This window comes from Hirsutella rhossiliensis (genome assembly GCF_020360975.1).
Source record: "Hirsutella rhossiliensis strain HR02 chromosome Unknown scaffold00001, whole genome shotgun sequence".
NCBI classification, from domain to species: domain Eukaryota; kingdom Fungi; phylum Ascomycota; class Sordariomycetes; order Hypocreales; family Ophiocordycipitaceae; genus Hirsutella; species Hirsutella rhossiliensis.
The window spans coordinates 4,960,400-4,976,926 of record NW_025408667.1 but is presented as its reverse complement, the minus strand read 5'-3'; the positions used below and the strand labels follow the sequence as shown (position 1 = coordinate 4,976,926).

Sequence of the window (16,527 nt, the reverse complement as noted above, 5' to 3'; positions counted from 1 at the left end):
GCCTTGTAAAGTCGCTAGCAGGGCCGTAACCTTGATGTTAGGCCTGGTTGACTCCATCGCCAATTTAATATCCGTATCTTAGGTCACTTTCGACAGAGTTAATGGAGTCTTTTTTTTCCTTTTCCGGCCGAATAGGCCCATCTCTCTGTTGTAAATACATTGTAACCCCCCTCGACTTGATTGACTTGCACTCAGACATACCCTTGCTTTGACTTGATCGTTATCGTCAGCTACTCTTCTCTTGCGAGACTCATACCACCGCCGTCTTTCCTCCGTCCCTGACCGACGACCGCCATGGCAGTCAGTGCCAGCGATGGCCACGAGATGCCTGATCTGGGTTGCATCATGGGCAAGTACGAGGAAGAGAAGAAGAAGCGACTGCGGGCGGATGGAAGCGCCCAGTATATCGACCTCGAGCTCGAGCCGGCGGGTCCCCTCAGCAACCTGGCCCAGGATCCATGGGTCGACCATGAGACCCTCAACGCGCAGGCGCCCAATCTTGCCGATGGCGACGACATCAAGCTCCTCATCCTCGGCGCCGGGTTTGGCGGCCTGCTCCATGCCGTCCGCCTCGTTGAGGCCGGCTTCGCCCCCGGCGACGTGCGCATCGTCGACACGGCCGGCGGCTTTGGCGGCACTTGGTACTGGAACCGCTACCCGGGCCTTATGTGTGACGTCGAGAGCTCTATATACCTGCCCCTGCTCGAGGAGATGGGCTACACGCCCAAGCACCGCTTCTCCTATGGCCCCGAGATCAGGCGTCATGCCGAGGCCATCGCCGTCCACTGGCGTCTCGCCGACAAGGCCGTCTTCCGCACCCACGCCCGCTCTCTGGCGTGGGATGAAGATGCCAGCCGGTGGCGCGTCTGCTTGGCCCAAGCCCGCGGTCTGGCCAAGAGCGATGTTGTCAACATGAATGTATGCGCCCAGTTTGTTGTCCTCGCCAATGGCGTCCTTAACCACCCCAAGGCGCCTAAGATCCCCGGAATCGGTGACTTTGCCGGCCCCATGATGCATACAGGCCGGTGGGACTATGGCATTAGCGGCGGCTCGCCTGATAATGCCTCCCTGATGGGTTTTAAGGGCAAGCGCGTTGGCATTATCGGCACCGGCGCCACGGCCGTGCAGTGCGTGCCCGAGCTGGCCAAATGGGCCGGCCACGTCCTTGTGTTCCAGCGGACCCCGTCGGCCGTCGACGAGCGCGGCCAGCGCGAGACAGACCCAGAGGCCTGGCAGGCCATGACGGCCTCGCCTGGCTGGTGGAGGGCGCGCAATAACAACTGGAACAGCATTATCTGCGGCTACCCGGCCGAGGACAACCTAGTCAACGACGCCTGGTCCGCCATCGGCGCCTATAAACACCTCGTCGGCGGGCCCCATGAGCAGCCCGTCGGTCTACAGGGCGTCGTCGGCCTCATCCAGCGAGCCCTGGCCATTGACGCCCCGCGCATGGAGCGCCTGCGCCGGCGCGTCGACGACATCGTCACCAAGGACGCCGCGACGGCCGAGGCGCTCAAGGCGTGGTATCCCTCGTGGTGCAAGAGGCCCTGCTTCCACGACGACTATCTTGCCACCTTCAACCGCTCCAACGTGACCCTCGTCGACACGGCGGCTAAGGGTGTCGAGCGCTTCACCCGCACCGGCGTCGTCGTCGGTGGTCAAGAGCATGAACTCGACATCGTCGTTCTCGCCACCGGCTACCGTTCCCCGTCGACCGACATGGGCGAACCAAGCGGCGTGTCCAACGCCACCATCACGGGATGCGCCGGGGCCCAGCTCGCCAGCAAGTGGCTGTACCAGGGCGCCACCACCCTCCACGGCATTCTTACCCACGGCTTCCCCAACCTCATCCTCATGGGGCCCGCCCAGGTTGGCGTCTCGGCCAACTTCGTCTACGGCCTCGACAACCTCGCCAAGCACGTCGCCTACGTCCTCTCCGAGGCTCTCGCTCGCGCCCCTGACCAGGCCCGCGCCGTCGTCGAGGCCACTGAGCAGGGCGAGGCCGAGTGGACGGAGCGTATTCTCACCCGCAGCGCCTGGATGGCCCCGCTCGGCATCTGTGGCCCCAGCTACTTCAACAACGAGAGCGACCCGGCCCAGAGTTCGCCCGAGGAGCAGACCAAGAGCGCCCGCGGCGCATACTACCCTCAGGGCATCATCGAGTATGAGGAGGTGCTGGAGCGTTGGCGACGCGAGGGGTCCATGCATGGACTCCTTGTCCGATAGCCCACGCTCAGCACAAGCCGGCAGGGTGGCAACTCAGTCCACTAAGTCCACTGGCGGCGCAGTGGAGTGGATGGACACTAATCCACCGAGTTGAAGCTGTCATGACGTATAATGAAGAGAGTGGTTGCGGTAAATGGGTCAATTACGTTTCATACCGTTTCGGTGAGCTTGATGCATATCTCCGAATCGCCTCGATGGCTAATATCATAACACCCTGAGGCTGCCTCGTCACTCAAGACTAATATAAATAAAGCTCATGCTTGTACTCAAGTAGTAAAACCGCTTAGTATATTGCTCTTGTCTGCCATGCCGTAACGGAGGATGAAAAGGTACTGGGATAATCGTATTATCAGTGATTATGCCGCATTGCAGCAACCTCGGCACGTAGCTCCTCCTCAGCCACCTGGAAAAAGCTCGGAAGGGGGAAGCAGATAATAACTAAGCGTCCGTCGGAATACTAAATGCGGTAGTAGAAGTTGAAACCTCCCTTTCTAAGAGGGAAGAACTTCATGAGACTTCCGCCTCTTCGGTGCTTAGTGACGAACCTAGCGATCTCATAGCAAAGGTCCTTGTTGTAGAGCTTTTCCTTTATGGCTCCGAAAATCGCCGAGCCGTGGTCCCAGGCCTCCTCATTGTAGAGCTCATAGGATAGCACCATATCAGTGAGGCTGGGGTGGACAGCTGCGGTGCTCCGACGAGAAGAACGGTCGGAGTGAGCGCATGATGGATGCGAGGACGTGGAGGGAAAAGGGGTGGTTGGTTGTTGGGTGCCGAGGTAACCCAATTGGTCTCAGGGTTCGGCCGAACTAGAACGCCGTTTTGACGTTCTAAAGCCGTTTCACGTCTAAATAAAGACGATAGAAGGTAACGCCAATAAGACGAGTATAGAGGGTAGCTATGGAACTGTTGAGGAGAGTGGGCATAAGAGGCCACAGTCATGCCCAGTGGACCCAATAGTCATGCACAAGGAAGCCTGCCTGACTAACATGACTCCCCTAGCCTAAGGACATTATGTAGGCCTAACTTAGGTATAGGAACATCCCAATGCCCTCTTTTAGCTAGCTATATATAGTCACTATACCTATATAAGCCCCTCCCTTGTCCTAATAGATAGACGAAGATATGCATTACTAAATTTACCTTTCTATGCCCCTATTTCTTCTACTATGCTCTTAAGCCCCTACTTAAGAGTTATAAGCTCGGCCTGCACGGCTAGATTATCTTTTGCCCGCCGATATTACCTTTAAAGCTATTTACGAGCTATTAACGCCGTTATAACGCTTAAATCGTGGTATTAAGGCAAGGAACCTAGCTATACTAAGGGGCACTACTAGAAATATATAAATTATATAAATTATAATTATATATCCCTTAAAAAAGGATATTACGTATTAAGCTAGAACCCTTTATTTTCCTAAGATAACGTTAAAGGAAGTAAGAGGGGATAATTATATCGTAAGACTAAAGGAAAGCCTCGATTAGACCCTATAGATTAGGGGGATTAAATTATAGGCCTAGACTTATAAGATTTAGGAATATACTAACCTAGATAGTATAAAGGAGCTTAAATAACCCTAATAGCCGGACTAGGAGCAATTTATTATTAACCTTAGAGGGAGACCTTCCTAATAAGAAGATAAAACTAAGGCTACGTTCCTAGCGAGGCGAATAGGCTATAACGAACGATACTAGGATATAAAGGACTCCTTTTATAACCTCGAGAAAAGGTTCTAGCTATAATTCGATCGCTATAAGGTCTAGTAGAAAGCCCTAATTGTACTCGAAGAATTAATTAAGAAAACAATTAGTAAAGGGCTTTAGGGGATAACCTTAATATATAATAGCCTAAGAGAGAAAATTAGGGAATTAAAGAAGTAAGCCCTGCCTTTAGGGGTAAAGGAGAAAAAGCTAATTTACGAGAGATATACGACCTCTATTAATAAAAAACGCACGCGAGACTAGAAAGTATAGGTAGAATAGCTCGACTAAATTATTATAGATTTACGAGACCTTAAGGTCGATATACTTAATAATATAAGAATTAGATAGGATTTTCTTATAGCGGTAGACGAGTAGGACCTATATTAGTCTATAATAATAAGTACTCTTAACCTCTATAACGAAAGATATAGTAAAGATTAACTTCCCTTAAGGAACTTAATCGCTAACTTTAAATAAGAATATACCTATAGGAAGAAGTCGTAACTACCTATAAAAAGGGGAAGCGCTAATTAAATCTCTAGGAAATTAAATACCTAAGTTAAATACGCTAGCTATAAGTAGCACGTTAATAGCTTAATAAGCTAGTAGGAAAATTACTACTTACTATAGGTAATATATAATAAGAAGCCCCTATTAGGCTAGAAATATAGTAATCTAGCTAAATAGAATATCGAAAAACGGCTAAAGGACTATCTAGATAAGAAAGTAAAATATATAGCCTAGACCCTTAATTCCTACCCTAAAGGAAGAGAACTAGTAGATATTATTATTAGTAATAACGGGCTAGGAAAGACTATTAATACGGTCACTCTATCTAGGGTAAACACGGCTATTAAGGGAACGCCGTTACTTACTAATAAATTAATATACGACTTAAGGGCCGATATTAACCTCTTTAATAACCTAGGTTAGTTCTAGGAAGGAACCTTTAAGTAGGGTTCTAATAATAAAGTCTAGGTTAGAGACTAAGCCTTTAGGGTATAAGGAATAGGAATAGCAATTATCCCTATAATTAACTATAGAAAGATAACCCTATTAAATGCCTACTTTATCCTAGAAATACTAATTAGTATCTTCTTAGCTAGGCTAGGGATAATAGTAGGGATATTCTAGAACTAGCTCCTAGGATACCTCTATTCGGAACCTACGAAGGAGGTTTATATTAAACTAACCGACTTCGAAGGTTAATTCGTAATAGGAATACTCCCGTAGTATAAGCGGGTATTCGTAGTTATATAAGCGCCTAAGCCGCTAACTAGGGGGGTAGGTAACTTATAGTATCGCCGCCTTAGGTATCCTAGTCTAAGATTACTAGAGAAGCTATTAGAAGCCTACCTAGGCACTAAGCTTTAAGGCCCTATAATATATAGCTATTAGATATACGTAATAGGGAAAGCTAAGAGGGAAGTCTCGAGAAAAACACTATCCCTAAGGCCTAAAGGTCCGGGGGTATAAGTTAGCTTCGACCTTTACCCTAGCCCTATAATAGTATATAACGGGGAAAAGAACTTCGCCCTATTTACCTATATAGATATATCTATAAGGTTCTATTACCTAATAAAAAGAAAAACGGGTATTAAGGATATCTTTAATAACTTTATAGCGTTACTTAAGACCTAATATAGAGTTAAAATAACTATATTAGTTATTAATAGGGAAAGGGCTCTTTTAATAATAGAATAAATAGATTATATAACTAATAAAGGGATATAAGTTATATAGTTAGCCCCTTTAACGCCTATATAAAATAGTTACGTAGAGAGATTAAGGGCAATAGTAAAGGAAAAAGTAAGGGTTATAAGGCTTAACTTAAAACTTCTAGAAGAGCTATAGCTAGAGATATACTATATAGCGGTATACCTACTTAATATAATACCCTTCGAATTATATAATTATAGCTAGTAGAGCCTATATAAGCGTTACTAGACCTAGATAAAAGAAAATAATCTACTATATTACTATATTAAAGATATTAAACTAGATATTATATATTTAAGGGTATTTAGCTATATAGCGTTCCTAATAATAATTATAGTATTAGAATATATTAAGTTATATAAGACGTAATTACCCCTTAAGTAGAGAGCTTATATCGGCTACCTAGTAGGCTATAGGTCTACTTAATAATACGTTATATAGATACCGTTAATTAGATAGAATAAACTAATAGTATTAGCTAATATATAGTTTAACGAGTCTATAAGCTATAATATAAAAAGAGAAGCGTAAGCCTAGCTAGTCTAAATATATAGCTTCGATATCCTTAGAGATATAGCCGTAACCGACGTTATAGATAGTAGGGAACCTAAAACCTTTAGGGTACTAAGTTTATCCGACGATAATATAGATAACGGTTAGACGCTAGAAGAAGTAATTACCCTCCTATAGGACCTATTACCCCTATATACTCTAGAAGATTAGGGATTAAAGACGCCCTTATAGGGATTATATAAATATATATATCTTTCCCCTCTAGAAATAGTAGGCCTAGGGATAGAGATTTTAATATTACCCCTTCTACTTAATACTATATTTAATATAGAGTTACTAAGCTCTATGCCTCCTATACCCGTAATAGATACTATAGCTAGCAACCCCTCCTATATCTCGTTAAGGAGATAGCTTAAAGATATAATACCTATATTAATTAACTCGTCTCCTTAAGATAAACGTAATAATATACCTCTTAACCTAGGGGGTAAAGGAACAATTATAGTATTGGTTTAAGAAGATAACCCTTAGTCCGAACCCTATACCCTTAACCTAGCGGTTAGTAGGGCCGGCTTAAGAATATTATAAATATAAGAATAACGTAGATAAAAGGATACGTTATAAGGGATTAACCTAAGTAACGTTATTAAAGGAAAACGGGCTTATAGGCCTAAGAAATCCCTTATTAATAATATTATCGTAAAGGTAAGTAAGTATAAGCTTTATATTAAAAATATACCGCCTCCCCCTACCTCCTTTAACGCGGTAATAGCTTTAGAATTCGTATATAAGTAAAAGGAAGCTATAGACTACGAAATAAAGGAAAACCTAGTAAGGGGCACGTAGAAGACTATCCTAAAAGCTATTATTAAATAGAAAGGTTACTTCCTAATCCCCTTATATTAGGTCTTTATATATAAGACCGATAAATAAGGGTATATTATACGCTTTAAAGTATATATTATAGTTCGTAGAGACCTATAACCTAAAGGTAACGAGGATATATATATAGCTATATTATAAGTATAAATATTTTAACTACTAATAGCCTTCTACTACCTTAAGGACTTTAAGATAGAATAATATAACGTAAAAATAATATTTCTATATATAATCCTACGCTAAGAAGTCTATTACTAGCCTCTACTAGGATTCTTAATACCTAGGCTATGCCTAAAGCTATTAAAAGTACTATATAGGCTCTATATCTCCTTAAAGCTATAGTTTAAAGAGATATCTAGTTTCTTTACTAAACTTAGAGCCTAGTAGCTAGTAAAAGACGCCTACGTACTAGTCTATAAGGGCGTTATTATCTTTATCTTCGTAAATAATATCGTTATAATATATCCTTAAGGGTAAAAATAAGATTAGGAAGAGCTATATAAGGCTATTACGAAGAAATATACTATTATATATATAGGAGAGCTACGCTAGTTCCTTAGTATCGAGATTATTAAGGATAGGGATCTTAAGAAGATATAGCTCTCGTAAGCTTCCTATATCTCTAAGACCGCGAAGAAATATTATATCCTTAATAATAATATCCTTCGTAAGCCTAAGATCCCGCTAATAATAGAAGAGCTCGTCCCCTATAAAAAGTAGGCCTTAAAGGAAGAGATATATAAATATATCTCTTTAATTAGGTCGCTTATTTATCTAGCAATTTATACTAAGCTAGATATCGTATTTATAGCTAGAAAGCTAGTCTAATATAATTATAACCCCGGGCCGCGCTATAGGCACGAAGCACGTAAGTGCCTAGCTTACCTCTATTATATAAGAAACCGCTATATCTACTTTACGGCGATAAACCTAATAAGGCGGCTAATATATATATCTAACTCTTTATACGCCGATAACCTAGAGACTAGGAAGTCCTTATAAGGATATATATTCCTACTCCTTAGTAAGCTAATTAACTAAAAAGCTACTAAGTAAGCTACTATAATAATATCCTTTATAGAAGCTAAATTATTAGCACTCTTATAGATAGCTAAGGAATAGGTAGTATTTAGCCGACTAATTAAGGCGCTTAGCATTAGTATTAAAGGGACTATAGAGCTCTAGTATAATAACCTTTAGACTATTAGGCTTTTAACTAAATTAAGCGCGAAGCTTAAGACGAACCTTAAGTACGTTAACGTTTATAGATACTAGCTTCGTTAGGAGGTATAGTAAGATCGGATATAAGTTAGCTAGATCGTATTAGTAGATAACCTAGCTAATAGTATAATAAAGGCGCTTATATACTAGAAGTATTAGAGCTTTATTAAGTAACTAAGACTAGTAATATAGCCGGAAGATATATTAAGAGATAATATACCTAACTACTATATTAAGGTATAATATCTCCCTACTATAGCGAACTTAATAATCGCTAGATCCTAATAATAAAAGCACTACTATATATACTAAGATTTAGGGATTTTAATAGCGTAGTTAGATCTTAATTTAGTTAAGAAACTATAAAGATCTAGGGGATAGAAGTTAGCCCTATTTACTACTAAGAAGTAAAGCTATTACTAGACTACCCCTTAATTAGTATAATACTATAGCGCTTAAACTTATAATAATTATAATAGCTTTACTAAATTAAGACTAATTAATATAAGGAATATATTATTAGAAAGCCTACCTTTAAGATTACTTTTATCCTAAATAATAACGTCGCCGGCAAAGGTACTATAGTACCTAGGCTACCTAAAGGGATGCCCCGCTATACCCCTCCTTATAAGGAAGGTTATAAATATAACTTATAACTACTAGTTAAACGGTAAGAGTAGGTTATATAATCTTATTAATCGTAAGTTCGACTCCCCCTAGGGCGGAAGAGTAGGTTATATAACCACGCCCTAGGGGGGGCGCGGTTAACGAACTTAGGGGCCCGAGGAGATAGGATATATAGAGGAGGGTTCTCCTTATATCCTATCCTCTCGGGTCCCGGCTTTTGCCTTTTACTATATTTACCTTCCCTTTTTATAGGATATAATTAGGAGCCTCCCCTATTTTTAGACAACCTCCTTAAATAGATAGTAAAGTAGCCGAATTTAATATCGGAATAGCCTTATATTTATTAGACCGAACCCTCCTCTACCTATTGCCCTACTATCTAGAAGCTAGGGTGGTAAGGGGGTGTGTTAAGGAGAGTAGGCATAAGAGGCCATAGTTATGCCTAGTAGACCCAATAGTCATACACAAGGAAGCCTGCCTAACTAATATAACTCCCCTAGCCTAAGGACATTATATAGGCCTAACTTAGGTATAGGAACATCCTAATGCCCTCTTTTAGCTAGCTATATATGGTCACTGTACCTATATAAGCCCCTCCCTTGTCCTAATAGATAGACGAAGACATGCATCACTAAATTCACCTTTCTGTGCCCCTATTTCTTCCACTGTGCTCTCAAGCCCCTGCTTGAGAGGAACTATTCAAGAGATGGTGCAGACTATAAGCACCGGTTTACCAAAATTTAAGTAGGTCGCAGAGATAACGCTATGTAAGGAGGCCTTCTGTTGTAAGTCGGGAATTGACTATAGGTAAGCGAAACTTAAAGACTACCACGTCAATTCCGACATAATACCTGTTTATCGAGCAGTACTCGCGCTTCGCCCCCTATAGATAAATTTCGAATAGGACTAACAAGGCCGATCTAGAAGTTGTGGATCCTCTGGAGTGGTGGGATCGTCATGCATCTGACTACCCTGTCCTATATAAGATGATGGCCTTCGATTTATTCCGCTGCCCGGCGATGAGTGCTGAATGTGGACTTTTTCCCCGCCGACCGAAAAGCCATCGTGGACGAACAGAACCGCATTAATTCGGATACGGTGGCGGAAATAGAGTGCCAGAAGCACCTTCTTCGATCGGGCATGTTAGCACAGTGAGAGTAGGTACGTAAATACCATGAACAACCGAAGCAGCAATGCCACGGCCCAGCCGAGCAACATGGACCAAGCAAGTCATAAAGCAAGCCTCTCTTGACAAGTAAACCAAGTTAATCAAAGCAAGGGTCTTAAGAGCTTTACTTGGAGCATGGGCACACTGAATCATTCTCACCCTTGACGATGAAGGGTTGGCTAGGATAGGACAGTTTAGCGTAAGACTGCAGATTTAAATGCCGACGTTATCTATCTAGCTTTGGGCTTCAAAAGAAGACTCAATCGATGGAAACCAAGGTGCTATACTAGGTCAGGCGCGACATAACCGTGTCGGCTATGGTGTTGCAGCTCAATTGTGACTTCCGGCTGGGTAGGGAACAGTCGCTATTTCTGACACTTGCGTGAATCCGATTGACTGCCACAACGTTGCTCTTCCAGTGATTTATAACCTAGCATTGACAGAGCTTATCCATCCGATACTCGAAGAGAAAGTATGGGTAGCTCGGGCTCTCATAGTTCATATGAACTGTCACTTTCTTGGTTTCTGTATATCATATTAGAACCTCTGGCGCTTCAATAACGTTGCAGTCGAGTCACTTACCCTTAGGAATCTTGAATGAGCCCCAGAACCCGTCATTGGCGATGCTCCTGAGGGCGCCATAAGGACCAACACCAACATCAACATTGGCGATGTACTTCGTGTTGTATTTGTCGCAACCAAGGGACAGTCGGCCGTGCGTCTTACCAACTTCCTTGCCATCTGCGAGGACTGTGTACTGCTCCGTGGTGACTGACGTATCCGCAATGGTGAAAACAAGATCGAAGTCGTAGCCGCTAACGTCGATATCCGCATCTGGCTGGGCTATTAGGACCGCCGGGCCTTGCACCCAGTCTTTCACCTCCTCGCTCACGCATGGTGTATCCGCGGAACAAGCCCCGTAGAACTGGATTTTAGCACCCTTGGAGGATTTGTAGTACACCTCGCTGGCCGATGTTCCTTTGACCGATCAGAAGTGTTCTCTAGACAGGTCCTCGTGTATAAATACGTACCAGCAGGAATCAAATAACTCGTCCCGGATTCCTGCACAGGGAGCTTCCGACCCTGGATGTAAATGTCCAAATCATCCCCTTCGAACTTTGTCACCCATGTATCAAAAGGATACTTGTAGCTCGCCACGGCCGCGTTGGGGTTTGGCAAAAGCGTGGGCTCGTTGGCTACCGCTAGGTTCTTGGGGGTCTTGTTGTTCTCCAATGGAAGCCATTTGCAAGTCGAGCCCGACGAGCAATCGTACCAATCATGATGAGGTCCGGGGCTCGGTTTGGGGTTCGGCCCGGGGCCAGGAGTGGGAGTATCGCAGTCCTTTTTGTAGAAGATATCGATGAGATCGATACTCTGGTGAAGAATGGTGATGAAGTACTTGATGAGGACATTCAAAGAAACCTGGTCGTGAGGGTAACACTGCTGCAAAAGAACTCGGAGGAGGTTTTCCAGCCCGGCATCATTGACGAGAGCTCCACAGGTTCCAGGTCGCTTGATAGGTGCTGCAGCGTCTTAGCATTTGTCGCCAAAACTGACTGTACATTGTACTCACTTTGGTCAGGCTTTCCATCAGGCTTGGGCTGCTCACAAGAGCTGCCGACCAAAGGCTGTCCCCTAGGACAACAAGCCCATTCGCCTGTCTTGCGGTCCTCATGCAGGGTGCTCTGATCCTGTTCAGGGTCGCAAATGCTCGAAGACGAGGCGCAGCCCCAGCTCTTCCCTACTTTCTGAGGGACTTGACCTGCATTTTTGTGAGCATGATATCCCAATGGCATCATGTTGGCTATCATGCGTACCTCTTTTCTTGCAGATTTGCGTCTGCCAGAAGTCAGCAATATGATTCTTGAAGCAAAATGCAAGTATGCCCACTCACAATTGAATCAGGTGGAGTGTCAGTCGCAGAGAGCACAGAGGAAAGGGAGGCAAAAAGCGCAAGGCCGCTTGTGAATCGCATGGTTGCTGTTCTTCTTCTTCTTTCTTCTGGCTTTGGATAGAGGAGTGAAGATTGCTGGCTTCCATCTCAGTTCATGCAGAATCAGGTCTCTATTTATGCCTTCGCAAACCCCTGAGCACTTGATCATGACGACAGCGTTCGGCGTTTCCGAGATGGGTCCCAGCTGAACATGCTCGGCGATTCGTCGTGCATGTCACATCCGCCCCTATTATAGCCCTTGTCGGTGATGTTTTCTTATCGCTTGGCAGCGACGTCGGGTGAGCGGGCCTTGCCACCGCCACATAAGACGGCTGGCTGAAACAGAAAGCGTACATCGACAAGATCCCATGTGTCATATGTCACGGGCTGGGCTCAATAATGATGGGTATCAGCTTCAGCACAGCGGTTGCCCTTGGCTACGGTCCACAACGTTGAAAACCATGGACAAGAGCCAACCGATCTAGGTTTGCAACCCTCTGCCTTCTTTTGTTCTAGAGAAGAGAATGTGAAGGCACCTGCGGCTTGAATAAACCACAGGCGAGCCTCTTACAACATGGCTGGCGTCAGGAGACCCAAAGAAGAGACCTTGAGCAAATTGTCTGATTAGAATCTGGAAGGATCGTTACATCTGATAACAAATGCAGTCTTCGCTTATTAGTGTGATGTTGGGGCTGTCTGGTCGCCAAGAGAAGCCAGTAGAGAGCGCCTCTCGTAGAAGCATCGGGACTAACCTTTGCTGGGCGAATTACTCCAGGGGTTCAAGTTCAAGCTGCATGGTAATGCAAGAAAAGAAAATTATCGATTTTTAGTTGCATGCTCAGCTGTCTTCCTACTGTGGACCCAAGCAGTCTAGCCAGGCAGCGGGATTTACGAGCGGGAGCCTGATGGCGGTGGTGAGTAACACTGTTGCCTTCGTCAAAGCCATATGGGCAAGCATGTAGAAAACATTGTTTATTGAATTCTCGCCCCCCCCTCCCCCCTGCATGGAGAGAGTCAGTTCACCAGAAGACATTATTAATGTTCATGTTCTTTTTTCAAAGGCAAGTCCGAGCGTGTCGTCTTACTAGAATGCCCCCTGGAACTTGCCACGGTTTTTCCTCTCTTTATTCTCGAGGAGCAAGGATAGATGGCGGCATGCTGCAATATTAGGTCTGTATACGTTTAAGTTGCAATTCTTATTCTCCGTATGGTTAGTTACTACATGAACTCTCACTATCGGATGGTAAAATCCCACTGAACCGTCAGGAAGTGGAACGCGCTCTAGGAATTGTACTGTAGTATCGGTGCGGTATACGAAGACTATCAATCAGTTGCCGGCCTCATAGTGCCGCATCCGTCTTGATCGTCGTGGAAACAACCCTGATGTGACGCCAATATGTGACAGATCCCTTTGGCCCGGGGCCAAACGCATCGTACCGCGGCTGACTATGCCCGTGCGTGCCGCATAGCGCCGAAACGTGGAGCAGTTACGCAATATATTCTCCGATGCTCCTGGATCGCCGGATACATCGGCGGGCTGTCATGTGGCCGGGGGTCAATGCAACACAATGCAACTTCATCTCGCCAAGAGTGATCCCCTGGGCCGCCACACTAAGCTGTTTGCAGATTCTTCCCGTTCGGCTTCAACACCCAGAAAGCCCCCTTTTTGTTTTGCCCTACTGTCAGCAATACGGGCAGTAATCTCACGGAGAGGAAGCCTCATAGAATAAGTGAATCGGGCGGTTGGTTGTTATCTTCCTCTCTTTGTAAAAGAGGTGGTCAGCCGGTGACCTGCTTCTTTAATACAGATGAGAAGAGAAGCCTCCCATCTATCAGCCTAGAGAGAACCTAACAGGAAGCCATGCGAGAAGTCTTACGGCCTAATATATCCATCATCCGGCTGCGGCTCGAAGTCTGTCCTGTTCGATCAACAGAGGCAGCTTCCAGGTATCCAACAGCCTGAGTTTTGTCTGTATAGCTGCTTGCCAATGGCGAGTGAAGCATGACGTGCCAAGGATGCGAGAACGATGGCAATCCTCTCGTGTTTGATCAACTGGGGGAAATATGACCATGTTATGGAGAGGGTTTGAGCATGTTCCTTGAGTTTGAGTGTACTGTACTGTACCCTAGCAATTCGGACCGACTGCTCGTACAGTAAATTGTCGATATGATTTATCACAAGGCAACCTGAAGGACGTTGAAGCCCCACTCGCCCCATCACCAGCCGCCTCGTACTGTCGATCCGATCTATAATAGGGCAATGCATCGGGACACGCTCTGCAGACCTTGGGCGATTCAGCATGCGCTTATGCGTTCCATTAACGCGGACCCACAGCTCGAGTCACCATCTCCGTACCAGCTTATGCGCTTAAGTTACACATACAGCCAGCCTTGTGCATATTCAGCTCGTAAATGCACATACCTACTTCCACGTTCGCTCACCGCTGAACAAGCAGTCAGCCCGTAGCCGTGGTGGCCTGAGTTCGCTCTACCGGCTTCAAGTCTTGACTCTCGGCGAAGCCAGAAGTCGAAACATTACACAACCCAATCAGCCTTGCCACATAATGCAACTTGGATTGCTGACTGAGCTTCTGTAACTGCAAAAAGCACGTCATGCATCAATAGCGCCGAGGAGCAGCCCGGGTCTCCCAAAGTGGCGTGAGGGCGGGAGACCTTGAGATGAGGAACTGGTATCACAGGATGCTGGAGGCGAACGCTGGCTCTAACACCGATGTTCTCGGCTCGCACGTAGAATCACCGAAGCTTCGACATTGGAGGAATAGGTGGCGCAGTACTGGGCGGGAAAGCTATAAGAATTGGCAGGCCGCACCTTTAGAATGTTTCCAAGTTGAGATAAAGAAGACATTTCTCTTCACAGTCTACGAGAACCCCACGCAGAAGCCATGCCTTCCATCACTAGCACCGATCTTGCTGCGATAGCCACCGATGATACGATCTATGTCTACTATCAAGACGGCACTAGCATCCACGAGGCCTTTACCAAAGACGCAAAAACTTGGAAGTCGGGCCCAGTGGTCGCTAACGATGAGCTGGATGGAAATGGATCGCCTATAACAGCTTTCTTTATCCGCCATGACGGCGAGTTCGACAGCGGGCGCGGTTGGGAATCGACTGTAAGACCCGGTGCAAGATATTAGATGGTCGCACTCGCTAACACGTCGAATCCAAGATCCACGTTGTCTACCTTGACAAGAAAAAGACACTCCGAGAGCGGGTTCGAATTATCTCGAAGGACGCATGGACGCCAATGAAGTTCCCAGACGACATCAGCACGGCACCAATTCAAACCTCGAGACTTTCCAGTGGCATCTGCCACGATAACACTAAAGACAAATCTCATCAATGGGTTTTCTTCGCGCAGTGAGCCAATTTGCCCCAGGCATCTTTTCTTGTTCTCGGTTGCTAATCGTATGGGAAACTAGGCTAGGCGATAAAGGCCAAACGGTCGTGGCAGAGATTAGGAAGGGTGAAAAAGATGAACACAACGAAAACAAATGGAAATGGGTTTATCGAAAGGTACTGCCCGAAAGCCCAGCAGATGCGCTCCCGGGGACGAGCCTTGCCGCGAGTCTCACGGACATCACCACCTATCTGTTCTTCCAAGATCACGAAGGCAACATTGTACGATACGATGGGAGCTACGAAAAATGGAGCAGTGAGTACTATTTCCCTGCCTTGCCGAAGAGTAGTGAAGGCCTAACCACGGTCACAGACAAGAAGGTCGTCCGGACGAACCATCAGGTTGCTATCAATTCTCCCATTGCCGCTTGCCAATGGCCGAACGGGGCAAAGCCGCATATATTCTACGCGACGAAGAATTCTCAAGATAAGTTCGTGATCGTGGAATTCGACGAGAGCGTCACGGAACTCATGGCTTGGTACCCTGGAACGAGGATCGGCGCGATCAAGTTTAAGGATTCCGTCTATGTCTTCCTCAAAGATGCATTCAGTCCTGTAGCAATCTCCACGATGGTGCATGATGGAAGCTCCTGGAAACATGGTGGTAAAATCCAATAGGGACCATAGCTTCGCAAACACACGTCTAAATATGAGCCATCTTATGACAGCCCGAAGGCCTCAAAGAGGTGCAGGCCTGCCGAGTCACTTGCTTATATCCGCTCGGGGGATAGAGGCCCGAGCCGTGTTATCCTTGTGCGCCCCCCCTGTGACACGCCAAGCCAGCTGCATTGTGGATACAGTCACCTGCGGCTTCCTACAGCATGACCGCCTCGGGGTGATGTGTCGCACCATATTTACGATAGGTCATTCAAACGTTTGTAATGCACTTGAATCACTCAACAGCTACATGCCCGGAAGGAGGTGCCAGGTCAGATGTCATCGTGTCATCTAGCAAAGTTGAGTCATTGTTATACGTAGTGGTCAACGGTTGTTGCCTATAATATTCTGACATTAATAAAGAACTCGAGTCTTCAACATAGCCGTTGGTGAAGGAAGCACTTTGATCTGCCAAGTACTTGACCAAGGGCCAAATAGATTTATTAACTTTGGCGGTGTG

At 45.5% G+C, this 16,527-nt stretch overlaps 3 protein-coding genes across 3 annotated transcripts; 2 read left to right on the top strand and 1 right to left on the bottom strand.

Annotated features, from left to right (window-relative positions):
- Positions 1–294: 294 nt before the first annotated feature.
- HRG_00635 (pyridine nucleotide-disulfide oxidoreductase domain-containing protein) lies at positions 295–2,226 on the top strand (the record flags this gene model as incomplete). The annotated part of the gene is made up of 1 exon (XM_044859106.1): positions 295–2,226. One exon carries the CDS (start codon positions 295–297, stop codon positions 2,224–2,226), a length of 1,932 nt encoding a protein of 643 aa, XP_044725506.1.
- Positions 2,227–10,487: 8,261 nt separating this feature from the next.
- Positions 10,488–12,032, bottom strand: HRG_00634 (uncharacterized protein; the record flags this gene model as incomplete). Its single annotated transcript, XM_044859105.1, has 6 exons — positions 10,488–10,582; positions 10,640–11,035; positions 11,089–11,580; positions 11,631–11,819; positions 11,875–11,896; positions 11,952–12,032. 6 exons carry the CDS (start codon positions 12,030–12,032, stop codon positions 10,488–10,490), a joined length of 1,275 nt encoding a protein of 424 aa, XP_044725505.1.
- A 2,861-nt stretch (positions 12,033–14,893) lies between these two features.
- On the top strand, positions 14,894–16,028 carry HRG_00633 (uncharacterized protein; the record flags this gene model as incomplete). The annotated part of the gene is made up of 4 exons (XM_044859104.1): positions 14,894–15,124; positions 15,181–15,371; positions 15,434–15,666; positions 15,724–16,028. The coding sequence occupies 4 exons, from the start codon at positions 14,894–14,896 to the stop codon at positions 16,026–16,028; spliced, it is 960 nt and encodes a 319-aa protein (XP_044725504.1).
- Positions 16,029–16,527: the final 499 nt, after the last annotated feature.